The 27,507-nt window shown below is 42.3% G+C and overlaps 1 protein-coding gene across 2 annotated transcripts in view; it reads left to right on the forward strand.

Annotated features, from left to right (window-relative positions):
- The first annotated feature begins 15,753 nt into the window (after positions 1-15,753).
- The window catches only part of HEATR3 (HEAT repeat containing 3), a 36,779-nt gene continuing 25,025 nt past the window's right edge, over positions 15,754-27,507 (forward strand). The window contains exons 1-7 of one of the 2 annotated variants that reach the window (XM_069549798.1): positions 15,754-16,657; positions 16,804-16,976; positions 18,809-18,896; positions 20,273-20,385; positions 22,938-23,047; positions 25,193-25,333; positions 27,066-27,343. In XM_069549798.1, the coding sequence (XP_069405899.1) occupies positions 16,523-16,657; positions 16,804-16,976; positions 18,809-18,896; positions 20,273-20,385; positions 22,938-23,047; positions 25,193-25,333; positions 27,066-27,343 (1,038 nt within the window). In that variant the 5' untranslated portion in view covers positions 15,754-16,522. Of the gene's footprint in view, positions 16,658-16,803; positions 17,322-18,808; positions 18,897-20,272; positions 20,386-22,937; positions 23,048-25,192; positions 25,334-27,065; positions 27,344-27,507 lie in introns of both variants that reach the window. The other variant, XM_069549799.1, reaches the window with a different exon arrangement.

Genomic DNA, 27,507 nt, shown 5'->3' on the forward strand with positions numbered 1-27,507 from the left:
TACACAGTGATTGGGCTTTTCCTTGGTTTAAGTCTGTAACTGAAAAGAATTTTAAACACACTGTGTGTCAGATACAGGTTAGTTCCAAATGAGATATTTTACCCCAACAGTAGGTTCAGTAGAGCAAATTTCAAGTGACAATTGAAGGTCCACAGTTTATCAGGCTGTCAGGACTTTTAATATGTCTTATTCTGTGTGCTCTGTGCTCAGTTACTCAGTTGGGTCTGCCGTGGACTATGGTCCACCAGGCTCCTCTGTCCTTGGAATTTTCCAGGCAAGGATGCTGGAATGGGTTGCTATTTCCTACTCCAGAGGATTTTCCTGACCCAGGAACTGAACCCAGGTCTCTTGCGTCTCTTGCATTGGCAGGTGAATTCTTTACCACTGCACCACCTGAGAAACCCCATTTCTTATTCATCGTTATCTAATAACATTTGGTGCTTAATTAGGAAATTCAGGTTTTCTCAAAAACTGATCGCTAGTTTCCTCCAAGAGTATAAAACTAAAGAGCGATTTCATATGTCCTAAATCCTTTATGGAATCATCAGCTACTTCATGTATTTAACAAGAGCCTTGACTCGCCTTCCCTAGAAATCTACGTCTGTGTAATGCATATACTTCACACGTACATGGAGAGGATTCCAAGGATTTCCTGATGCCAGACTGCTTGGAATCCATTGGCTCCAAGAAACTTTTGTTACAGTACCAAAGACTTTTCATACCTTAACTTCTAGCAGAATAATTTATTTTCCAAAAAAGTCTTTACTCTAATTGAAATGGCCCAAGGATCCTTGCCAGGCTGGCTTCTTAACCACTAGCACCCTCACTCTCGTATGCCCTTCCACACTGTTAGGAAATTACTGTTGAGACTAGTCCTCTAACTTTACAGGTGGGAAAGGCAGTCTTAGATTTTCAAAGTGACTTTACATCCACCTGACTGACTGAAGACAACCAACACTAAGTCTCTTAACTCAGATTGAAAGAATGCGTGTGTGTGACTCAGGTCACGAGCCATTACAATGGTATGGTTAAGAATGTGCACTCTTAGGCCAAACTGCCTGGATTCTGATCTCACATCTACTACTTGCTACTTTTGTAACCTTAGGCAAATTATGTAGCCTTGGTTTTTTCATTTCTAAAATGGGCATGATGCCAGTCTTTAGATAGGGAAAGGCACAATGTATAAGATAAAGGTGTATTGCCAATCATCCAGGCTTATATCCAGTGTTATTAATTCACAGAGAGCACTTAACCAGCGCTTGGCTACAGAGTCAGTGCTCAGTAAATCTAGTTGTTAAACCAAACACTAAAGAAAGAAAACCTCGTTGTTACAGCTGCTGCTGCTAAGTCGATTCAGTCATGTCCAACTCTGTGCGACCCCATAGACGGCAGCCTACCAGGCTCCGCCCCGGGATTCTCCAGGCAAGAACACTGGAGTGGGTTGCCATTTCCTTCTCCAGTGTATGAAAGTGAAGTCGCTCAGTCATGTCCGACTCTTCGCGACCCCATGGACTGCAGCCTTCCAGGCTCCTCCATCCATGGGATTTTCCAGGCGAGAGTACTGGAGTGGGCTGCCATTGCCTTCTCCGTGTTGTTAGAGCTACTTTACCTAATATTAACATCTCAGTTGAGATAGCCATGAGGGAAGATTTTAAGTTAGAAGGCTAAATGCTAAGATTTGTAATGTAAAAACCCATAGTGAAACTAACATAGCTTCATTATAACTTCATTAGGTCAAAAGAAACATTGTTTATCCTTGCTTACTGTATTCTAATTTTCCTACAGTTATCTGTCAGTATCAGACATTTGCCCCTGCCCTACCCTAAAAAATCATTTTTTAAAATGTAACAAATTGTTATTATGAAAAATTTTAAATGTAGAAGTAGAGAAAGTGGTATAGTGGACACCCATGGACCCATTGCCCAACTTTAACAGTTACCAACATAAATGTAACCAATTCGTCTTGTGTTCTACTTCCTCACCCCCACAGAGGATTATTTTGAAGTAAAGCCTAGATAATTTTTTTCGTTAAAACCGTAAATATTCCAGTAAGTATCTCCAAAAGATAAGGACTCTTTCAACATAGTCAACAATAGTGTATCACATGTAAAGCAATAATTTTGTACCATCAAAGTTAACAAAGGGGCTGTCGCCCGCTTCTGCCTTCAATCTTTCCCAGCATCAGGGTTTTCCAGTGAGTTGGCTCTTGGCATCAGGTAACCAAAGTATTAGAGCTTCAGCATCAGTCCTTCCAGTGAATATTCAGGGTTGATTTCCTTTAGGGTTGACTGGTTTGATCTTGCTCTCCAAGGGATTCTTAAAAGAGTCTTCTCCAGCACCACAGTTTGAAAGAATTATTCGGTGCTCAGCCTTCTTTATGGTCTGACTCTCACATCCATACGTGACTACTAGAAAAACCATAGCTTTGACTGTATAGACCTTTGTTGGTAAAGTGATGTCTCTGCTTTTTAATACACTGTCCAGGCTTGTCATAACTTTTCTTCCAAGAAGCAAGCATCTTTTATTTTGGTGGCTACAGTCACCCTCTTCAGTGATTTTGGAGCCCAAGAAAATAAAATCTGTCACTGTTCCCACTTTTTCCCCATCTGTTTGCCTTGAAGTGGTAGGACTGGATGCCTTGATCTTAGTTTTTTGAATGTGGAGTTTTCAGCCAGCTTTTTCACTCTCTTACCCTCATCAAGAGGCTCTTTAGTTCCTCTTTGCTTTCTGTCATTAGAGTGGTATCGTCTGCATGTCTGAGGTTGTTATTTCTCCCTGCAATCTTTTTTTTCCCCTCCCTGCAATCTTGATTCCATTTTGTGATTCATCCAGCCCAGCATTTCACATGATGTACTCTGCATAGAAACAGGGTAACTATATAATCTTGATGTCCTCCTTTCCCAATTTTGAACCAGTCCGTTGTTTCATGTCTAGTTCTAACTGTTGTTTCTTGACCTGTATACAGGTTTCTCAGGAGGCAAGTAATACGGTCTGATATTCCCATCTCTTTAAGAATTTTCCACAGTTTGTTGTGATCCACACAGTCAAAGGCTTTCGCATAGTCAATGCAGCAGAAGTAGATGTTTTTCTGGAATTCTCTTGCTTTTTCTTTGATCTAGTGGATGTTGGCAATTTTACCTCTGGTTCCTCTGCCTTTTCTAAATCCCACTTGTAGAATTCAGGTACTGTTGAAGAAATTTTTAAAAAGAATCAGATAAATTTGAATAGCCACAGTTTGGGGAAAAAAATAACAACCTAGGGTCTGGGACTGGGTTTCTGAAATCCCTATTTCTGAATTACGTCTGATTACATTTGTGAACTCATGCGTGTAAAATATGTTTTTAATAAGTTATGTAAAGTGACTCCAGTCAAGAGCTTCCAGAGTAAACAGCATTATCACAGTGAACACCACTGCTATCTCTTCCATGTATCAACAACTTCAAAGAAAATGGAGAACCCACACGCAGTCCACCTTGAAAGTCCAGTATGACTGCTATGCAGCGTAGACAGGTCCCAGTCCGGATAAGGGCAGGAGGAAAGGAGAACGATCACAGGGAGAAACTGGAATGGGTATGTTGGAACATGTGAGAAATACAACTGACAAAGTAATGAAAATAAGGCAATTACCAAGGCCAGGGAAAATGAAGGATTGTATAAGAAAGAGACTGGTTTCAGTGGACTTCCTAGGCATTTTAACTTTCCTGTTGGCTCAGAATGTAAAGAGTTTGCCTGCAATGCAGGAGACCTGGGTTCAGTTCCTGGGTTGGAAAGATCCCCTGGAGAAGGAAATAGCAACCCGCTCCAGTATTCTTGCGTGGAGAGTCTCATGGACAGAGGAACCTGGAGGGCTACAGTCCATGGGGTCACAAAGAGTCAGACACGACTGAGTGAATAATACTTAGACATTTAGCAGTGAGTAATATTTGCATTGTCCAAGTAAATTGAATAGCGATAGTTGATTTAACCAAGAATTGTGTGGTTTTGTTGGATGAAGTAGAAATGGAGGAGAAGGTACAGGAGAGTAAAATCTTTATACCTACCAGGGCAAGAAGGCAAGAAAGAGTAATAATAGCTTACTCTCAGGAATATGGAGATAATAACAGGAGAAACAGAGTTGAGAATGTCTGCTTCTTAGTAGACATTGGCTTGGGGTTGGGGAGAAGAAAAGCAAGGGACTGCTGTTCTTCCTTATAACTTTCGAATTGTGTATTTATGTAAGAGACTTCAGTGAGGCAGCAAAATATAAGTTTGCTGGGGGCAGTAGTTCATTTTAGGAAACACTATAGAGTGTTTTGCCCAGTTTGGGACCCCTTGCTCTGCTCTTATACTTAGTCATTTTCTATGTTCCTCCTTTTACGTGGTGTTACCCAATAAAACTTTGGGTTTTTTTTTTTTTTTTCTTCAATTTGCTAGCTCTTCAGTAGATACCAAAAAATTCATTAGGAGACAATGTATTGGAGTTATTACGAGCCAATTCGAGTCTGTGTGTGTAGGGGCAGTCCTGTCTTTGTCATTTACAAATCTCGTACTCTTAGGCAAGTAACTTCTCAGTGCCTCGCTTCCCTCATCTCTGACATGGCAATGCATGTCACATGGGATTGTTGATGGGTTACACAGCTTAATCCACGCAGAGCTCTCAGTGTCTGGCACATAGCGATGGCTCAATAAATACTGTCAGGGGTACCCTCACTCTCCAAGTAGGGAATGGAATCCATTATAATTACCAATGAGTATGGGGGAGATGATCAAAACAGGGATAGGTTCTGCAGGCTTTTTAAAAAATCAACTTTATTGAGGTTAATTTAAAACAACTCATTTTTATCATAAAATGCAGTTTTAACTGTACAGTTTGATGAATTTTGATAAATATAGTACCCCTGTAAAAACCATTACAAGGACGATGCAGAACTATCACCCCAAAGGGTTCCCTCACACCGTTTGCCAGTCAGTTCCCATCCCCAACCTCTGGCTCTGGGCAACCCTTGTCAGCTCTATCACTATAGATGAGATTTGTGGTTTCTAGAGTTTCACATAAATGAAATCATAGTATAATCACAGAGTACAGTTCTCTTTTGTCTGGTTTCTTTTGCCAAATATGTTTTTGAGATGTTTATGTTAATACATGTATCTGTAATTCATTCCCTTTCATTGCTTTTTTGTTTCTTCATTTACCTGTTGATAGGTATTCCAGTTTGGGGCTGTTATTAATAGAGCTTCTGTGAATATTCATCTACAGGTCAGTGTGGATATATTCACTTTTCTGGGAACACCTGGATCATAGGCTGAGTATATGTTAACTTTATAAGAAACCACCAAACTGTTATCTTTCTTTTTTTTCATTGTTTATTTATTTTTATCCTTCTCAATTTATTATTGCAGTGGCTTCTCTTGTTGCAGAACTTGGGCTCTAGGCTCATGGGTTCAGTAGTTGTGACACGTGGGTTTTGTTGCCCTGAGGCATGTGGAGTCTTCCCAGACCAGCAATTGAACCTGTGTCCCCTGCATTGGCAGGCAGATGTCTCACCATTGAGCCACCAGGGAGGTCCCCACCAAAATGTTTTCTGAAGTAGTTGCCCCATTTTACATTCCCACCAGCAATGTTTGAGAGTTCCAGGAGCTATACAACCACTATAAAGGCTAAAATGAGAAAGACTGACAATACTGGTTTAGGTGATAGCTGACTCTGTTGATTTTGGGGTATACAGGATGCTCTTAAAATGTACTCCCATCACTCTCTTTGGATCAAAATCATTAAGATGTGTTGCTTTCCAAAGGTTGATTTCGAACTGTGCTGCTGGAGAAGACTCTTGCGAATCCCTTGGACAACAAGGAGATCAAACCAGTCAGTCCCAAAGGAAATGAATCGTAAATATTCATTGAAAGTTCAGTTCAGTCGCTCAATCGTGTCCGACTCTTTGCGACCCCATGGACTGCAGCACGCCAGGCTTCCCTGTCCATCACCAACTCCTGGAGTTTACCCAAGCTCATGTCCATTGAGCTGGTGATGCCATCCAACCAACTCATCCTCTGTCATCCTCTTCTCCTTCAATCTTTCCCAGCATCAGGGTCTTTTCCAATGAGTCAGTTCTTCACATCAGGTGGCCAAAATATTGGAGTTACAGCTTCAACATCAGTCCTGCCAATGAATACTCAGGACTGATCTCCTTTAGGATGGACTGGTTGGATCTCCTTGCAGTCCAGGGGACTCTCAAGAGTCTTCTCCAACACCACAGTTCAAAAGCATCAATTCTTAAGTACTCAGCTTTCTTTACAGTACAACTCTCATATCCATACACAACTACTGAAAAACCATAGCCTTGACTAGATGAACCTTTGTTGGCAAAATAATGTCTCTGCTTTTTAATATGCTGTCTAGGTTGGTCATAACTTTCCTTCCAAGGAAAAAGCCTCTTTTAATTTCATGGCTGCAATCACCATCTGCAGTGATTTTGCTGCTGCTGCTAAGTCGCATCAGTCGTGTCCAACTCTGTGCGACCCCATAGACAGCAGCCCACCAGGCTCCTTGGTCCATGGGATTCTCCAGGCAAGAGTACTGGAGTGGGGTGCCATTGCCTTCTCCACAGTGATTTTGGAGCCCCCCAAAAATAAAATTTGCCACTGTTTCCACTGTTTCCCCATCTATTTCCCATGAAGTGATGGGACCAGATGCCATGATCTTAGTTTTCTTAATGTTGAGCTTTAAGCACAAGCTGGAATCAAGATTGCCAGGAGAAATATCAGTAACCTCAGATATGCAGATGACACCACCCTTATTGCAGAAAGTGAAGAAGAACTAAAGAGCCTCTTGATGAAAGTGAAAGAGGAGAGTGAAAAAGTTGGCTTAATTCATTGGAAGGACTGGTGCTGAAGCTGAAGCTACAGTACTTTGGCCACCTAATGCGAAGAGCCAACTCATGGGAAAAGACCCTTTGCTGGAAAAGATCGAGTGCAGGAGGAGAAGGGGTCAACAGAGAATGAAATGGCTGGATAGCATCATGGACTCAAGGGACATGAGTTTGAGCAAACTCCAGGAGATGGTGAAGGACAAGGAAGCCTGGTATGCTGCAGTTCATGGGGTCACAAGGAGTCTGACACACACGACTTAGCAACTGAACAACAACAACAAAGGCTGGTTGAGTTCGATGGAATTTAGGGCGACTCAGGATTAAATCCTATGAGGTAGAAATTATATGTTCTAATCTAGGTATTTTTCATAGTGTTTATTTTGGCCAAACAGCCAACAAAGCAGGCAATGGTTTTCAAGGGCAGAAATGTGAATATCCTACAACACAAAATCGATTTGGCTCATTTTAGGCAAGACCACTAGGTTTCAGCTTTCTTTAAAAAAATTTTTTTAATATTAGTTATCTATTTGAAGAAAGTTTTAACCTGCTAGGACAAAATAAAAAAATTGAAATGCTATATCAGCAATTGGTATTATTTTTGTCACTTTTGCTATTGGCTAAACATGTGAACTGACAGTTTAAGCCTGAACTTTTTATAGAGAGGCTATTACTAAAAGCTCAGCCTCTCTATAATATCGGTGCTAAATCAAATTCTGGAGACAGAGTTTGGAATGAAGTAGGAAAGGACAGCTTCATTGCTTTGCCAGGCCAAGGAAGACACACCAGGCTCTGCCTCGAAAAACTGTGTCCCCTACCCCAGAGAACTTGATGAGGGTTTTTGTGTTAGTGGGTCAAAGGTGGGGTCTCTGACAAGATTAGGGTGTGAGCAGAGTCTCAGGTGTTCAGTCTCCTAATCTTGATGAGCTTTTCGGGTACCCTTAATCCTGTATCAGGTGTTATGTGTTGGCTGCTCCTCCTTTGATTAGCAGCTGTTCCAGTCTGACCCTTGGAACCCAGGGAAGGTCATAATGGCTGGAGTCTTGCCTATGAGAAATGGGGGAGAGAAAGGCCTCTGTGCCTGGGAGCCCCACAGGGCCCCACTTGTTTTTAAGGCTATATATTTCTTTTGGATATAAAATGTGGTATCATTAACCATGATCTTTTAATTCATATGATTATGCATGCTATATCACATATGATACAGATTCCCTAGGTAGTCAGTTTGTAACTTTTTTTTAACATTTGAGATGCACAAAAAAAGCTGTCAGTCATCTAAAAAAATTCCTTACTTTCAGTTTTACTTGAAAATTTGATAAACCCTGATTTTGATCTGGCTTAGAAGGTAATGAAAAAGCAAAATTGTATAATCAGTTATTTAACTGAAGTGATATTATCCCATGATTGGTTAAAATAAATAAAACATATAGGAAAATATAATCTTTAGATGCCCTAAAGCTAGTTCTTGACAAGCTCATTTAAAAGCAAATGGGAAGACTTTTCTGGGTGGCCCAGTGGCTAAGACTCTATGCTGCCAAGGCAGGGGGCCTGCGTTCCATCCCTGGTCAGGGAGCTAGATCCTACATGCCACAAGTAAAGATCCCACGTGCCACAACGAAGATGGAAATTTCCGTGTTCCACAGGAAGACCCAGCACAGCCAAATAAATAAAGACAAAAAAAAAAAAAAGTGAATTTTAAAAAACACACAGGAATATACCGGCTCCTCACTGGAGAGCTTGGTCTGTGGTCTGTGCTCAGTCGCTCAGTCACGAGCGATTCTTTGCAGCCTCGTGGACTGTCGAAGCACCTAGACTGGAATCATAAAGAGCTGGGCAAAGAAAGTGAGCAACTATCAACAGGAAGAAAGTGTTGCCCGTCTGGGAGAAAAAACTGCAGGATTAAATGGGTTTATTTGGAAAATTACAGTGTTTTTAAAGTGAGAAATTTCTAAGAACTCTACAAACATTAAGACTGTTACACTACATGGAACTCGTGCTACAGCTAACCTGGAAACAGCAGTCCACAATATTCATATTAATGGTATTGATCTTAACAAAAGGTACGAAATGCCAATCTAGACACGGGAGTCGTGGGAGGAGCCCTGAGCGGGGCAGAGTCTCTGGCTCCAGGGGCAGCCGCTGATCTGTGGCAGGTAGGTGTGGGGTAATACGAAAGGAATAGGGACTCCATCCGGAAATTGAGTCACATTTCTTTTTCTTTTTTTTAACATTTAAAACAAATTATGTCTTTTTGGCTGTGCTGGGTCTTCACTGCTGCATGCAGGCTTTCTCTAGTTGCGGCGAGTGGGGGCTACTCCTCACGGCAGTGTGTATGTTTCTCTTTGCTGCGGCTTCTCTTGTTGAGGAGCCCGGGCTCCGTGCGGCATAGTCTTTGGTGGTTGGGGCACACAGGCTTAGTTGTGGCAAGGCATGTGGAATCTTCCCAGACTAGGGATCAAACCCATGTCCCCTGAATTGGCAGGCGAATTCTCAACCACTGGATCACCAGAGAAGTCAAATTACAATTCTTTTTAAAATTGTTCATGATTTAAAAAAAAAAAAAATACACGAAGACTACCTGCTCATTCTAGAAAACCTCCAAAATAAAATAGTTCAAAAGTAAGATAGTTAGATAATCTCCTTTAATTCCCCCATAGTCAAACACAAGTTACGCTTTGGTACATATGTGAAAGAAAAGTGTTAGTCACTCAAATTGTGTCCTACTCTTTGCAACCCCATGGACTGCAGCCCACCAGGCTCCTTCTGTCCATGTAATTCTCCAGGCAGGAATGCTGGAGTGGGTTGCCATCACTTCTCCAGGGGACCTCCCTGATGCAGGGATTGAACCCAGGTCTCCTGCATAACGGGCAGATTATTTACCATCTGAGCCACCAGGGAAGCCCTTGGTATATATACTTTCAGAGATATTCCCTCTGTGTGTGCTTTTCTGTAAATGGGATTTTACTATATATGCTGGTCTGTAACCTGCCATTTTACTTCATATCTGGTGAACACCTTGCTTGCCCTGAATAAACACTGTCAAAGGATGATTTCAACAAGTTTAACTTTTGTGTTTATTGTATAAACGTATAGTGATCATGCATCAGTTCCTTAATGAAGGAACCAGGAAGATGGAAACATTGGTTTAAAGGAGGAACAGAAATTTAGTCACTGAGGAAAAATATGCTTAAAGAAGACTTCTAGGAAACTATAAATCTTCTAGAAAGAAGAAAACATAGGCAGAACTCCTTTTTCCTTTCTTCCTTGTTATTTATTTTAAAATTAATTTTTGGAGTATAGTTGCTTTACAATGTTGTGTTCATAGGCAGAACACTTTGACATAAATTGTAGCAATATTTTTTTGGATCTGTCTCCTAAAGCGAAGGAAATAAAAACCGAAATATACAAATGGGACCTAATTAAACCTAAAAGCTTTTGCACAGTGAAGTAAATCCTCAGAATATGAAAAGACAACCTACTGAATGAGAGAACATATTTGCAAATGATATTACTAAGGGGTTAATATCCAAACTAAATAAACAATTCAACATCAATAAACAGACAACCCAATTAAAAAATGAGCAGAGGAACTGAACAGACATTTTTCAAGAAGACATACAGATGGCCAATAGACACATGAAAAGATGCTCAACATCATTAATCATCAGAGAAATTTAAATTAAAACCACAGTGAAATATCACCTCACACCTGTCATAACACCATCAAAGCTACCATCAAAAAGAACACAAATAAATGTTGGTGAGGATATAGAGAAAAGGAAACACTTGCACACTGTTGGTGGGAATGTAAACTGGTGTAGCCACTGCGAAAAACAGTATGGAGATCTCTCAAAAAACTAAAAATGACCCAGAAATTCCACTCCTGGGTGTGTACACATAGATAACACACACACATACATATGTGTGTACATATAATGTATGAGTATGTATGTGTGTGTATATATATGTGTGTATGGCAAGAATATACAGAAGAACTGTACAAAAAAGATCTTCAAGACTAAGATAATCATGATGGTGTGATCACTCACCTAGAGCCAGACATCCTGGAATGTCAAGTCAAGTGGGCCTTAGAAAGCATCACTACAAACAAAGCTAGTGGAGGTGATGGACCAGTTGAGCTATTTCAAATCCTGAAAGATGATGCTGTGAAAGTGCTGCACTCAGTATGCCAGCAAATTTGGAAAACTCAGCAGTGGCTACAGGACTGGAAAATGTCCGTTTTCATTCCAATCCCAAAGAAAGGCAATGCCAAAGAATGCTCAAACTACCGTACAATTGCACTCATCTCACATGCTAGTAAAGTACTGCTCAAAATTCTCCAAGCCAGGCTTCAGCAATACGTGAACCGTGACTTCCAGATATTCAAGCTGGATTTAGAAAAGGCAGAGGAACTAGAGATCAAATTGCCAACATCTGCTGGATCATCAAAAAAGCAAGAGAGTTCCAGAAAAGCATCTATTTCTGGTTTATTGACTATGCCAAAGCCTTTGACTTTGTGGATCACAATAAACTGTGGAAAATTCTTTAAGAGATGGGAATACCAGACCACCTGACCTGCCTCTTGAGAAACCTATATGCAGGTCAGGAAGCAACAGTTAGAACTGGACATGGAACAACAGACTGGTTCCAAATAGGAAAAGGAGTCCATCAAGGCTGTATATTGTCACCCTGCTTATTTAACTTCTATGCAGAGTACATCATGAGAAACACTGGACTGGAAGAAACACAAGCTTGAATCAAGATTGCCGGGAGAAATATCAATAACCTCAGATATGCAGATGACACCACCCTTATGGCAGAAAGTGAAGAGAAGCTAAAAAGCCTCTTGATGAAAGTGAAAGAGGAGAGTGAAAAGTTGGCTTAAAGCTCAACATTCAGAAAACGAAGATCATGGCATCTGGTCCCATCACTTCATGGGAAATAGATGGGGAAACAGTAGAAACAGTGTCAAACTTTATTTTGGGGGCTCCAAAATCACTGCAGATGGTGACTGCAGCCATGAAATTAAAAGACGCTTACTCCTTGGGAGAAAAGTTATGACCAACCTAGATAGTATATTCAAAAGCAAAGACATTACTTTACTGACTAAGGTCCGTCTAGTCAAGACTATGGTTTTTCCAGTGGTCATGTATGGATGTGAGAGTTGGACTGTGAAGAAGGCTGAGCGCTGAAGAATTGATGCTTTTGAACTGTGGTGTTGGAGAAGACTCTTGAGGGTCCCTTGGACTGCAAGGAGATTCAACCAGTCCATTCTGAAGGAGATCAACCCTGAGATTTCTTTGGAAGGAATGATGCTAAAGCTGAAACTCTAGTACTTTGGACACCTCATGCGAAGAGTTGACTCATTGGAAAAGACTCTGATGCTGGGAGAGATTGGGGGCAGGAGGAGAAGGGGACGACCCAAGATGAGATGGCTGGATGGCATCATGGACTCAATGGATGTGAGTCTGAGTGAACTCCGGGAGATGGTGATGGACAGGGAGGCCTGGCGTGCTGCGATTCATGGGGTCGCAAAGAATCAGACACGACTGAGGGACTGAACTGAACTGAGCTCATTCTTATTTGAAACAAAATTTGTCTGCAGATAATTGATTACAAGCATTTTTATTGTCTCAAAAGGGAGGAGGATTCTATGCAATTGAATTCAAAAATTCCCTCTTGACAAAGACAATTTGTAGGAATATGGATGATTGACTGGATCACTGACATTGATCATGTCAATTATTGCTTGGCTGGATTTTTTGTTTTAATGACTGGTTAAAGATAGGGCTTCCCTGATAGCTCAGTTGATAAACAATCTGCCTGCAATGCAGGAGACCCTAGTTCGATTCCTGGGTCAGGAAGATCCACTGGATAAGGGATAGACTACCCACTCCAGTATTCTTGGGCTTCTGTTATGGCTCAGCTGGTAAAGAATCTGACCACAATGCGGGTGACCTGGGTTCGATCCCTGGGTTGGGACGATCCCCAGGGAAGGGAAAGGCTTTCCATTCCAGTATTCTGGCTTTGAGAATCCACGGACTGTATAGTCTATGGGGTCACAAAGAGTCAGACATGACTGAGGAACTTTCACTTTCACTTTAAGGATTATTAGACTGGTTACGGAGAAGGCAATGGCACCCCACTCCAGTACTCTTGCTTGGAAAATCCCATGGACGGAGGAGCCTGGAAGACTGTAGTCCATGGGTTGCTGAGGGTCGGACACGACGGAGCAACTTCACTTTCACTTTTCACTTTCATGCATTGGAGAAGGAAATGGCAACCCACTCCAGTGTTCTTGCCTGGAGAATCCCAGGGACGGGGGATCCTGGTGGGCTGCTGTCTGTGGGGTCGCACAGAGTCGGCCATGACTGAAGTGACTTAGCAGCAGCAGCAGACTGGTTAAAGGTTGCACTGCCTCTAAGACTGATGTGGTTTCTGGAAGGGCTCCTAAGTTCATTAAATAGTTTTTTGTTATTGTTCAGTCGCTAAGTCATATCTGACTCTTTGCGATGCCATGGATAGCAGCATGCCAGGCTTCGTCCTTCACTGTCTCCCAGAGTTTGCTCAAATTCATGTCCATTGTTGAGCTGGCAATGCTATCTAACCATCCCATCCTCTGTAGTCCCCTTCTCCTCCTGCCTTCAATCTTTCCCAGCACCATGGTCTTTTCCAACAAGTTACCTCTTTGCATCAGGTGGTCAAAGGACTGGAGCTTCAACATCAGTCCTTCCAATGAATATTCAGAGTTGATTTCCTTTAGGATGGATTGGCTTGATCTCCTTGCAGTCCAAGGGACTCTCAAGAGTCTTCTCCAGCACCACAATTCAAAAGCATCAGTTCTTCAGCGCTCAGCCTTCTTTATGGTCCAACTCTCATGAAATAGCTCATTATTCATTTTTTAGCAGAAATGTTAATTTCTCACAGGAAATAGTAATGAAATAGATCCCAAAGTTCTCCCTGGGTTTAAGGTTTTGAACTTTTTTTTTTTTTACTCATCCCTACAGTGGGAGAAATAGCAAGAATCTGTCTCTCCCTATTCTGTCTAGATTGCTTGCCCTACTCTTTCTTGATTCAATTCAGTTCAGTCGCTCAGTCATGTCCGAGCTTTGTGACCCCATGAATCACAGCACGCCAGGCCTCCCTGTCCATCACCAACTCCCAGAGTTTACTCACACTCATGTCCATCAAGTCGGTGATGCCATCCAGCCATCTCATCTTGGGTCATCCCCTCTCCTCCTGCCCCCAATCCCTCCCAGCATCAGGGTGGTCTCTATTCATTTAAAAAAATGGCATGCTTATTTTGTGCCAGGTTTTGGCCAGTGTTGAGAAGACAGTGGTGTGTTAAAACAGGCAGTCTTATCCTCACAAGGTTTAGTGTGCGGTTGGGCCGAGCATGGGCATACTTGTAACTTAAATTTACTTGTGTATAGTTGTAATTTTGAACTGTGCTTTGAAGCAAAGGGACAAGATAAATGTCATCTCAAGAGAGATCCATCTCAGACTTCAAAATCAGAGGAGGAACCTATGAAGCGACTCTTGCATTCACCAGGACATGGGTCAGATCTGGGGCTTGCCCAAAATTCTAAGGCAGGGGAGAGGTTGGCCCTTTGGAGGATGGCTGAAGGACTGGATGCAAGAGGTGACGAGATGAAGCTGGAGGCTGGAATGAGACACTGCAGCCAGCCAAGGTTTTAATCCCTGTCCTAAAAGAAAGTGAAGCCACTGAAGGGTTTCAAGCAAAGGAATACATATGAGAAAGTTGGAAGGATATTCAGTTTGGAAAAAAAAAATCACTCCAGCTGCTCTATAGATGGGCAGACTGGGAAAGACAAGGCCAGAAGGCCATGGGGTCAAGACAAGAGCAGACAATAGCCTGGACCAGGGAGGTATGCAGATCAGTAACCAGGTAAGAGAGATCTAGGAAGTTAAGGTTGCCAATGTATGTCTGGGGTTTCAACTTTTCCTTATACCTAAAGCTGGTCTTTGATAGACATGAGCTTCTGTACAACTTTAGTTACACCTTCATGATTATTTTCCAAAATATACTAAAGTAGTTAATCATTTCCCTTACTAGAAAGTCAACTCTTTGAGGGCAGGGTTGCATGGAGTGGAACTTTTCTCCCATACATTGTTGACCTGCAAGCTATGTATCTATTGGGTGCTCAATATATACACATAAAGAGTACATAAGATTCTCCTATACCTTTCTCCTTTCTTACTACTTACCATAATTGTAATGAAATAGTTATTCATCACCTCTCACTAAACTGTCAACTCCAAAAGGACAAGGGTAGGGTCCATATCTGTCTTGGTTATTGCTTTATCTCAATGCCCCACACTGCACCTGGTACTCAGTAAATATTTGTGAAAGAATCCTTCTGTTAAGTGAAAGTTTCAACCACACATTTATATCATGCTTATTTTGTGCCAGTCTCTGTCTTAGTATCTTACAAACATTAGAACAGTTTTTCTCACTACAACTCCACTGGGTATATATTATTAGTATCCCTATTTCACTGATGAGGAAACTGAGGCAGGAAGATTAAGCAACTTCTTAGGGAGTCCATCTTATGGACCAATATATGGACCTTGTCTAGGACAGGACCTGGACTAGGCGCAGAATAAAATCATAGTTAATATTTTGGGGCACTAGTGGTAAAGAAACCGCCTGCCAATGCAGGAGATGCCAGACATGGGCGCTTGATCCCTGGATCAGGGAAGATCCTCTAGAGAAGGAAATGGCAACACACTCCAGTATTCTTGCCTGGAAAATTCCATGCCCGTGGGGTCGCAAAGATTTGGACAGGGCTGAGCACAAAGGATAGGACAGGATAATATTTTTGAGCACCTACTCACTCTTGAGAGTTCCTTGGGCTGCAAGGAGATCCAACCAGTCCATACTAAAGGAGCTCAGTTCTGGGTGTTCATTGGAAGGACTGATGCTAAAGCTGAAACTCCAATACTTTGGCCACCTCATGTGAAGAGTTGACTCATTGGAAAAGACCCTGATGCTGGGAGGGGTTAGGGGCAGGAGGAGAAGGGGAAGACAGAGGATGAGATGGCTGGATGGCATCACCGACTTGATGGACCTGAGTTTGAGTGAACTCCGGGAGTTGGTGATGGACAGGGAGGCCTGGCGTGCTATGATTCATGGGGTCGCAGAGTCGGACACGACTGAGCGACTGAGCTGAACTGATAATATACATATCAGGTTTGGAGTTAGGGGCTTTACATGGTATTTTTTTTTTAAGCCTCTCACTAAGGTTAGGCAAGTTAGGTACCCTTAATCGCCCTCGATTATTATGGAAATAGGTAAAGGTTTGGCAGATTCAGTTTCTTGATAGACGTCACTAGCTGAGGAGAGGCGGAGACAGTACCATCGTTCAAACCTAGCCTTTCCTCTTCCGAGCAGGTCCCCAGGACCTGCCTCTCCGCAAGGCCTGGCCCCGCCCACCATCCTCTCTACGCCTGCGCGCTCCCCGCGGCTGACCCCCGCCCCCGCCGCAGACTCGCTATGCGCACGCGCAGTGCTTCTCCATGTGGGCGCGGGCCGTCATCCGGCCCAGCTGAGCAGTGGCAAGTAAACCCCTAGGTTGCAAGACCCTCCTGCCTCGTCTTGCTGTTCCCCTCCTCTCTCGGTCTTCCCACCCCCCACCTCCACCACAGCGGACTTCGCAATGGGCAAGAGCCGGACGAAGCGCTTCAAGCGACCTCAGTTCTCGCCTACGGGCGACTGTCAGTCCGAGGCGGCGGCGGCGAACGGGACGGAGCCAGAGGAGGACGACGGGCCAGCGGCGGAACTGCTGGAAAAAGTGAGGCGAGGGCTCGCCGGGGCCGCGCGGGGACGGGCGGGGGAGCAGGCGGCGCGCAGAGGCCCCCAGCCGTGCCGCGCGCCCCTGCCGCCGCGCCCCTGCGCGTGCGCTCTGCTGTCCCCCTGACCACTCGCTCTGTCCCGCAGCTTCAGCACCCGAGCGCCGAGGTCCGCGAGTGCGCCTGCGCGGGGCTGGCCCGGCTGGTGCAGCAGCGGCCGGTGCTCCCGGGCCTGGCTCGCCGGGACGCCGTGCGCCGCCTCGGGCCGCTGCTGCTCGATCCCAGTCTGGCGGTGAGGGAAACGGCGGCCGGCGCACTGAGGTGAGCAGGGAAGGGGGATCTGTGCTGGTGCCCTCGGATCCGGGCATCGGCGTCCAGCCAGCGCCTCCTGTGCACCTGGTACCGTCGCTCACGGGTTTCATCCTGAGTGCTCTTGTCTGCGGCACAGTTCGGGAGGGCCAAGAACTGGCTATGCTCTCCTGTTTGCAGAGGAGGGATCTGAACTCAGGCTTCGGATTCCGGAGGACCTCATGAGCCCCGGACTACACGTATTCCATCTGTCCGCCTGACTGCTTCAACTGCAGTAACCATCTGCCAAGCGTCCTCTGCTCAAGGCTTATTAACGCACGTTGTACCCTCCCCAAGGAGACTTCATAGAGTCCTGAGGTTCGGTGAACTCTTCCATTGTATGTGCCAGATTTTCTAGACGCGAGGGATTTTGAGAAAGCAGAATACTGAGCAAGACAGCCAGGATCTGCGCCTTCGCAGAACCATGTTGATGCAGAGACAGGGAACTAGTAACCAGATGAAACATAATATTAGGTTTTAAGAGGTGGTATGGAGAAACCAAGAAGGTGATAGCCGGAGGTGGGGAGTTACTTTAAATTGGATAATCTCTAGATAACATTTGTGAGCTAAGAGCTGAGGTAGCCTGGAACCAGAGGTGGACACACAGGGGAAAAGCATTCCTGACAGGGAGTAGCAACAGCAGAGGGCTTGGCACGGTTAAGGAAAGGGAAGGTTATGTGGCTGAGCAGAGTAGAGTGTGCACATTATAGGGATTGCGGCTGGAGAGACAGATAAGGACTCAGTGGTGCAGAGCTTAAGGACCTATTCTAAGCCAGAGTGACTAGTCTAATTTACCTTTTCAAAAGGGCTGGTAGCTGCACTGAGAATGGACTGTAGAGGGGGCCAGAGTAATGTTAATATTTGTAGTTCTCATAGCTCTGTGTTTGTTCTGTTTCATTCATTAAATGTAGCAGGTTTATATTGAGAGCCTGCAGTGCCAGGCAGTGGGCTAGTGGGAGTGAACAAGACACATAATTTCAGTCCTTAATGGATCTTACAGTATTGAGGGAGGCAAGCATTATGCAAATAATCACGTAAGTGTGTAATTACAACCAATGATGTTTACAAAAGATGCTATGAGAAGGGGTTTGGGGAAGAAAACTAAGGGCATGATGTTTGAAGTGAGATCTGGGGGATGAGGGGGAATTAACCAGTTGATGGAGAAAACAACATACACTGGGAGCTCCTGGAAGATGGTGAGACATCTTCTCATTTCTCTTCATAGCCTGAGTGCCTAGCACAGTGCTGTGCACTTGGAGGGTAAACAGTGTCTTCACAATGAAAATTAAATGTAGTCAGAATTGTTTCAGGGAAGGTCATTCTCAATAGCCTCACCCTTCCTATCCTTGAAGTCTTGATTCCAGAAAAAGGTCCCTTCATACAAGATCAGGCAGGAGAATTCCCTAGCAGTCCAGTGGTTAAGACTCCAAGCTCTCACTGCTGAAGGAGCAGGTTCAGTCCCTGGTCAGGGAGCTAAGATTCCATAAGCAGCGTGGCATGGCCAAAAAAATAAATATCAGGCAGTAATTGATTTACATTAAATAGGAAGTCTTCCCTCTCGCTGGGTGCTGCCTCATTCCTGAGAATTACATTGTTACAAGACAGAGTCATCTGTTTAGTTCATGTAGAGCAAGGATCAGAGCAGGTGGAGTTCTGTGGATTGGTTCTGCAGCGTCTTACAGAAATCGTAAAGCAATTTCAAACGGGAAATGTTAAGTATGGGTAGAGATAGAAATAAACTTGAGCGCTTAGCATGTTTTTTGGCATGTGATCTGAAGCGGGTGTGTTTTAAACTTCTTGTGTAGAAATCTCAGCGCTTGTGGCGGTTTCGAAGTTTGTGATGACATGGTGACGAAGGATATCATGACTCCACTGGTTGCCCTTCTGAAAGAGGTATGCCACTTTCCCAAATCTCTGTTAGTGCACGCACTCCAACAGTTTGGGGTTTTGTCTTATTTCTGAGTACTTTGGTGTCATTTTGTCTTCCCTCAAAACATTCTGTAGGAATTGTTTCTTTTCCTGGAAACACTGATCTCTCATCGTTGACACTAGTCTCTAGTTTGTCCCCGCTACCTTTATTTATCTGCTTGTTGGAAAAGACCTTCCTAAAAGTATAGACTGTCTCCTTTAGACGTCAAACTTCATAGGATGAAACTAATTTGTATTTATTCGATGCTTAATTATGTGTCTTGTGTGTTATTTTCCTGAATCCTCAAAGCAGTCCTATTTGGCAGGTATTCTTTGTTATTCCTGTTTTACAGATGAGGAAGCTCAAGCATGGACATTAAGAATTTGCTGAGAAGACTAGATTAAGTTTTCAAATTTTCTAATGTGCCTCCTTTATTGCAAGATGCAGTTCAGGGATTAAGGAATTCTCCCCCTGTCATGCCTCTGGTCCACTGTTCTGTATTGATGGGTAGTTTTCACTTGAGGCCGTAGGAGGAATATCCAGGTTTGATAAGAGACATCATCATCAAAGGGACAAGACCTGTTGTCCCTTTAGAACAGTAATTCTCGTAGGGGTGATGTTCCCCACAGGGAACATTTGGCAATGTCTGGAGCCATTTTTGATTGTCACAGCTTTGGAGGAGGGGTTGCTACTGGCAGCTAGTGCATAGAGGCCAAGGATGCCGCCAAGCATCCTACACTGGGCACAACAGCAAAGTGTCCCACGTGCACCACAGCAAAGAATCATCCCGTTCAAAATGTCAGCAGTGCCAAGTTGGAGAAGCCCGATTGAGAGGATGTCATGGATTGTAGGAGGGGGCAGAACTGCAGAGGGATTCAGAGCACCCACTTCAGAGCCAGGATGCCTGGATCTGAATCCCGCTTCACTAGATACTAGGCTGCACCCTCAGCAGGCTCTCTGTACCTCAGTTTCCCATTTGTAGCAGGAGATTGGGGATAATAGTTGATCTGCGTTATAGGTCTCTGGTGACAATTAAATGACTTAATCGACATGAAATGCTTAGAATAGTGCCTCATGCTTAGAAGATGCCGTATAGATACTAGCTTTTATTATGGGTTATTTTTCTTTGTCTTATATATTATCTTGACTACGTTAAATAAAATATTTTGTATTGATTTTACATTTTCACTTAAGATGTGAAATGCTTTGTATCCAGCTTGTACAGTGACTTGTGAGAACTTGATGGGCTGGTGTTAACTGTCATTTCTGATGTTTCGTTTTTGTGATTCTTCACTGCCGTTTGCATTTCTTTGTGTTTATTCTTTTGAACAAAAGTGCTAATCATGGTATTTGGTTACAGTGTGGTACTGGACTGGATTCAAATGAGATGTCCCCTCAGAAAAAAAAAGATGAGAACAGAAATTCTATTGAGAACATAGCCAACGAGGCTGTAAACGTGCTGTGGAATATATGGTAAGATGCTTTCCAGATGCAGCTTGCTGCCTCAACACTACTCAGGCTTCTGCTCTCTCTGTTAAACTGCAGAGGAATCTCTGTTCTCCTTGGTAGGCCTGTACATCTGTTAATGCATCTGTTAATGCTTGCTAGGCGATCTCGTCAAGTGACCTAAGATCAACTGTCCTTCCCAAGCCCTTGTCCTCCTAGCATCACTGTATCTTTTTTTATTTTTTTGCCTTTCCACGTGGCATGCAGAATCCTAGTTCCCTAACCAGGCATTGAACCTGTGCCAGTGCTTCTTGGAGTCTTAACCACTGGACTACCAGGGAAGTCCCACTACATCTTTCCTTGCTTTACAACTCTTCTATCCATTTATTGCTACTGATAGAAATAAGAGAAATTGTGGTCATTAGTGGCCCCTGCATCCCTTCCTCCCCCACTGCCTGTGTACCTTAAGCAGCAGTTGTCTTAAAGCTGGCCAGGCTCCAGTGCAATAGATACTTTGATCTGGAATGAGACAGGAACCACAGACCTTGGTGAGTGCCATTTGACAGGGAAGTCGACATCTGAGAAGAGCTCCTTTGGCCCCAGTAGAAAGGAGACCACACTCCATTCCATCATTGTAGCAGTGGAAGGGGGCTTGGAGATGGGGGCTTGCTTTTAGGAATGGAGATGGCTAGAAACACAACATGGATTTTTTTTCCTGCCCCATTTTATTGGACCACCTTTCTGTCTGGAGTGTGTCATGATTCTTTATTTTCCATCAATAGCCATGGTTATTTCTGACCTCTTAGAGGTATATCTCAGAATACAAGGTTAAGTTGGATCCTGGAAAGCTGCCTACATTGCTTGACTACCTACAAGCAGTCAAACTTGCCTATGGTTTCTTTCTTTGTTTTTTTGGGTGCACCACTCGGCTTGAGGGGTCTTAATTCCCCAACCAGGGATCAAACCTGGGCCCCCAGCAGTGGAAACGCAGAGTCCTAACTACTGGACCACCGGGGAAGTCCCTGTGATTTCATTTTGAACTAGTGGATGCATTCCACCAGGAAAATAGGATAGGTCAGATTTGAGGAGGAGAAGTCAATGGCACCCACTCCAACACTCTTGCCTGGAAAATCCCATGGACGGAGGAGCCTGGTGGGCCGCAGTCCATGGGGTCACTAAGAGTTGGACACAACTGAGCGACTTCACTTTCACTTTTCACTTTCCTGCATTGGAGAAGGAAATGGCAACCCACTCCAGTGTTCTTGTCTGGAAAATCCCAGGGACAGGGGAGCCTGGTTGGCTGCCGTCTATGGGGTCGCACAGAGTCGGACACAACTGAAGTGACTTAGCAGCAGCAGCAGCAGATTTGAGGAAATGGCATTCAAGCAAGCTAGTGCGTGCTGTTTTTCTAATAACTTTAACTTATATAAATTGTTGAATTTGCAATTTCTTTTTTAATTTTTTAATTTGGAAATTTAAAAAAAATTTTCTTTGAAAAGCACCTGAAAAAGTGGTCCAGTAATCTTTCTTTCCTGAGTGCCCGTGAGCCCTGTCTACATCATTTCTGGTTATCATAGCTCTTAACACTTCCCATTGCATAGTTTACATTTAAATTATGTTTACAAATGTATATGTTTTATTATCTTAACAGATATATGCTTTATTTTCCTGACTGTACCTGAGCTTGCTGTGGGCTTCTTGAGGGGAGGTTCATAGCAGTGTCGTAGTGACTAGATGGATGGAGGGATAGATGGATAACGCAGACAGAAAGCAGTTTATCTTTAGACGACAGGACTGGATTTAACCATTTAGTCAGCTCTGTCAGTGGCTAATCTGCCGTGTGTGTGTGGTATGTCTAGAGGAATATGCTTCTCTGGAACCATGAATAAAATTGTTATAGTTATCAGTAACTGTTTACCCTATATTTAGCATATATGTCAATTAATAACAGCAATTGCATTAATTCTGATTCTTGTATTAGAAGATACTGTAATTTCAAAAATATTTTTTGGTGAGAGTTTCTCTGTCGAAGATTGCAGAATGTTATCATTATAGCAGTCTAGATGAAATAATTAAAACTTATTTTTACTTTCTTTTAAACTTGTGCTTTTTGTATGATAAAAATAGAGGCCTTTAACTCTTACTTTAATTTATTATTACTGTGATATAGTGGAAAGACAGACTGGATCCAGGGATTCACCACTAACAAAATGTATGATCATTAGACAGATCACTTTACCTTTGGGGGTCTGGGTTTCCTTATCCACAAAAAGAGGAATTGAAGCAAATGATTTCTAAGATCTTTTCCATCTTTAACCTCCTGTAAGGAAGCTGGCATGTAGGTAAAGAGATTGGCTAATATATTGTACTGTGATGGGAATAAAAATTCAGATAGCCAGCTGTATTCATGCACAGTGACTAGGAATGGGCATTAATTTCTTCATCTGTAAAAATGGTGGGGGTTTGACTACAATTCTGGTTCTTTTATAAAGCCTCATTATTTTTTCATGAATTTCTGTGGTTGATTTCTTAATGTTAAAATGTGAATAGTAAAACTTTTTTTTCCCCCTTCGATTTAGTGAATGCAGTAGTAGAGCAGTATCTATATTCAACAAAGAAGGGTGTTTGGAGATTGTATTAAAGTATTTAAGTAGGTTTTCCACCAATGTTGACCTGGCTATTTCAGTAGGTAAGTAAAGAAAAGTTTGTGTGCCCTTATTCAAAATTTTTTATTCAGACATAACTTATTTATTCTATGGCAGTGATTTTTTTTCTCATTGTATATAAATGCATCACTGAGTTCTATTCTGAATCTTTTAAAATGTGTGATTAATTCTTTACTTACTCATGCAGTTTTCCTGCTCTTGTCTCTAAGAGGGAGGAAAAGGATTATGTGAGCATATGTGGTTTCTAATGCCTGAACATTCTTGGAAGTTTTTATTAACTCTTGAAAGTTTTCATCTCCCATTTACAGAGAAGCAGTAACCCACAACTGCCAGGCCTTGAGCCAAAGTTAATTGGAATGTAGACGATAACCTCTGCTCTTTTTGAGAGAGGAAGATAAGTGATTGCAATTTCATATAGGCCTGCTTCCCTTCCAGACAGGGAAGGCAAGAGTCTGGCAGCGTTAGCAGCCTTGGCTCCCTCGCTTTCTATGCGTGGGGTTACAAGCCACTGGGGGCCCTCACTCAGCAGAGGGAGGAGACAAACCAGGGGGTGGGTTCTGTTTCAACAGAACGCGGGGGGTGAGTGGAGAAATAATGGATAAGAAGTGTTTTTTATTCAACCCTTCATAACGATAGGCATCTGTCCTTTTATTTAACTACACATTTCTCCTGGCAAGGACAAGTTTATTCCCCTTACTGAAGTGTATTCCCCTTACCAATGTTTCTCTTGGCTCTAGTGGAAATAGAACAGAGAAGGAAAAAATAATAGTGGAATAAATACTATTGGGAAAAATTTTTTAATCAGTTTCTCAGAATGGGATATTTGGCAGAGGGGAGACTTGTGAGTAAATGTGGATTTTAAAAACACTTGAACTAGAAAATTGGCAGGTGACTTTCAGTCTCAGAGGACAGTCTTTATTACAATAAGAGTTTCAGGAAAGTTCATAGCTTTGAAAAGAAAAACTTCACTTCTGTTTTTTGGGCCTTAAGTTTTGTGGATTTGGTTATTTCTTTTTTTTCCTAAAGAACTTTTAAAAAAGGGGATCAGAATAAAGTAACTTTACAGTGTATAGCAGTATTTTCTTTGGCACTTAGCTAGGTTCATAACTCTTTTAAGGCAAATGTCAGATTGCTTCTGTTTTGAAAATCAAGCAAAGCTTATATATAGTAAAGTGAAATACTGAAATTCCATACTATGTATTAATATAGCTTTCTTTGGACTCGTGCTTTCTTAGCAATCACAACTTACCTTAGCTTTTTGTTAAAGTGAATTTAATTAGTCTCTTAATGAAAAAAAATTACACTTGAATATATGTATATATACATATATGCATACATATGGATTTATATATAAATGTATTTTGGAATGCAGACTAGAGCACAATAATAACATGTATTTTGACTACTAATTTGGATGGAAATGATCTGCTTTGAAATTTTTAGACCTGGATAGAAATGGATTTTATAGAATGCAGTATCTCAAAGAAAATAAATTTGGGCTTCCTCATTTGTGCGTCAGAGGTCTCTTCTGTCAAGCTTTTCATGCAGTCCCAGTTGTTTTATACTTGCAGTTAATTATTTCTAATTTACAAGTTATAATCCATGATCTTGTTTTAATTGCGAGAGAAGAGTTAAGTGCTAAATGAACCCTATGTCTATTAACACTTTACCTATCTCTTAATTTACTCATTTTTATATAAAATACTGTTTTTCTTAAATGTGCTATATCATAAATTAACTTTTAAGATCATGCAGAATTTTTTAAATGTCCCCAAACCTGGGACTTGTCATAGACAACAGTTTTCCATGCACTGGTGTTCAGCCTACAGGCTGTTTGCTACTGGTCTGTGACGAGTACAGAAATTGAAGCTAAATCTTTGTAAATGTTTATAGTAATTCCACGTTGTCATGGCAATTGAGAGCCTTTTCATTTATAAAAGTATAGTTCTGTGAAGGATTATAAGTTAAGAAAAAAGAAAAGTCTTTTATAACTTTGATAATTTGGGAAGCCTCATTTGCACAAACTATGTTTGAGGAAAAGGGTGAGTCTCCTACAAAATGTGTCCAGAGAAGTTGTAAAGATGCAAGTTTTTTTGATGAGTCATTTTGGTTTAAATTATCCTAGCGGAATTCACTTGTTTCTGAATATTTGATTTTTGTCTCTATAGCATATTGTTTGCAGACGGTGACCGAAGATAACCCAGAGCTACTGAAATCTTTCAGTACCCCAGCATTGCATGTGCTGGAATCAGCAATGCTTTCTCCTGTCAATTCCATGGAGTATCTTCTATTGAAGACATTGGTGGCAGGTAAAAGTTAACCACTTGCGATAGTGTGCATTTTAGTAACTTGTAGCAGGCAGAAATGGAGAGGCCAAAATTCAATCAATCCCCCATTTCACCACATCAGGACTTTCTGTGCTTATGTCTGTTCTCAAATTTTTAATATTTAAATGGAAACCTTTAATTCAAGCAATTCTGCATAATTTCAGAGCCTTAGAAGATTAGACGTGTTTTCAATTTAATAGCTCCTGTTGTCTGATAGAGAAATTGTGCTGTCAGGACCCCCTCTTATTTTTGAAGCAGTGAGTTCAGAAGTTGACTGCAGGCATCTAAGACATGACCACTCACTTTCCTATAAGATCTTCACCCCCAGTGCCTCTCCCCAGAATTTCTAAATACAGAAATAATCTGATGGCATGTAAGTAGTAGGTAACTTACTGTGTATTTTCCTTTTGCCCTTTGTTTGGGCTTCAAGGGTAGTTTATCTTGAGAGATGTTTTGTATTTTCCCTAAATTGATAAAATACGCACAAAATAAAATTTACCATCTTAACCATTGTTGAAGTTTTTCTTTTTTTGGCTACGCTACTCTGCTTGCGGGATCTTTAGTTTCCCAACCAGGGATTGAACCTGGCCTCCACAGTGAAAGCACCAAATCCTAGCCGCTAGACCAGCAGAGAGCTCCCTGGCTTCTTAACCATTTTTTTTTTAATTGGAGGATAATTGCTCTATGATATTTCTTAAACATCTTTACGGAGAAGGCAACGGCACCCCACTCCAGTACTCTTGCCTGGAAAATCCCATGGATGGAGGAGCCTGGTGGGCTGCAGTCCATGGGTTCGCTAAGAGTCAGACACGACTGAACGACTTCACTTTCACTTTTCACTTTCATGCATTGGAGAAGGAAATGGCAACCCACTCCAGTGTTCTTGCCTGGAGAATCCCAGGGACGGGGGAGCCTGGTGGGCTGCTGTCTATGGGGTCGCACAGAGTCGGACATGACTGAAGCGACTTAGCAGCAGCAGCAGCAGCAGCAAGCATCTTTAAGTGTACAGTTAAGTATATCCACGTTGTTGTGTAACCATCTTGCAAAACTGAAACACTGTACACATTAAACAGCTCCCCGTGTATGTCCATCCATCCGTGGTTAGACGCTTGGGTTGCTTCCACTCTTTAGTTATTGAATAATGCTGCTAATGTGGATCTTCAGATGATCTGTCTGACTCCTTTCAGTTCTTTTTTAACATAGCAGAATATACCCCAGAACTATTTTTATTTTGTCCCATTTTTAAAAATTAGTGTACTTAGCAGTAGCTATTGTTCTGGTTTCACAAGTGCAACACCAAGAACCTGCTCCCTCGTTTGTCCGTGAGATCTTGGAATTTTAATGCATTCCTTTCCCCTCTTGGACTGTAAGAAACTGCTCACGAGAGCATCTCAGGTTAAGATGAAAGAAAGCCGAGGCAACTTAGTTTGTCGTTGTGAAAGAAACTCGATCGGTGTTCTCTCGGTCTGTTGGCTCTCTATCAGGGCAAGGCATTGTAAGCCAGGAACGGGAGACGATTATGAAGGACCGCTGCAGTATAGGGAGCTGCCTCTGGGCAGAGCTTTTTGACATTTAATAAGAACTCAACAAAGGCAGTAGGACTGAGATTTCTTGAAATCATGCCTGAGCTTATAGAACCAATAAGGTGGACACTGTATTTAATAAAAGATTTCACAGTCGATTTCTCTGTCCTCATGCTCATTTTTTTCCACAGGCACAATTTGGAATCTAAAGGACATTATTCCATCCAGGAGTCAGGCAGAAATCATAAATGCCATACTAAAGATCTTATCTGAAGTTCTGGAAATGGATGCTGGCGAAACGGTTATTCAGATGAAGGAGGCCGAAACTCAAAGGATAAAAACCGCTGCAGAGACCGAGGACACGTTACAGAATGCTAATGGTGATGATCTGATGGAAGACGATGAAATGGAAGAAATTCCTCATAGAAGGAAAGTCAGAAGGAAAACGTTCATTTCAGATTTACTTCCAGTAAGTCAGATTGGTGCTTTCAAGCATAGATTAAGACAGCTATTTTCTTTTAATAGATATCCTAAGCTTCGTAGGAAAATGTTGTAACAATTAATTATGAAGTGAATTTCAGTAAAAACAGCCATGTTTTCCCATTAATTCTCATTAAAACATCAGCTCCCAAA

Source organism: Ovis canadensis, chromosome 14 (assembly GCF_042477335.2).
Source record: "Ovis canadensis isolate MfBH-ARS-UI-01 breed Bighorn chromosome 14, ARS-UI_OviCan_v2, whole genome shotgun sequence".
Lineage (NCBI taxonomy): Eukaryota > Metazoa > Chordata > Mammalia > Artiodactyla > Bovidae > Ovis > Ovis canadensis.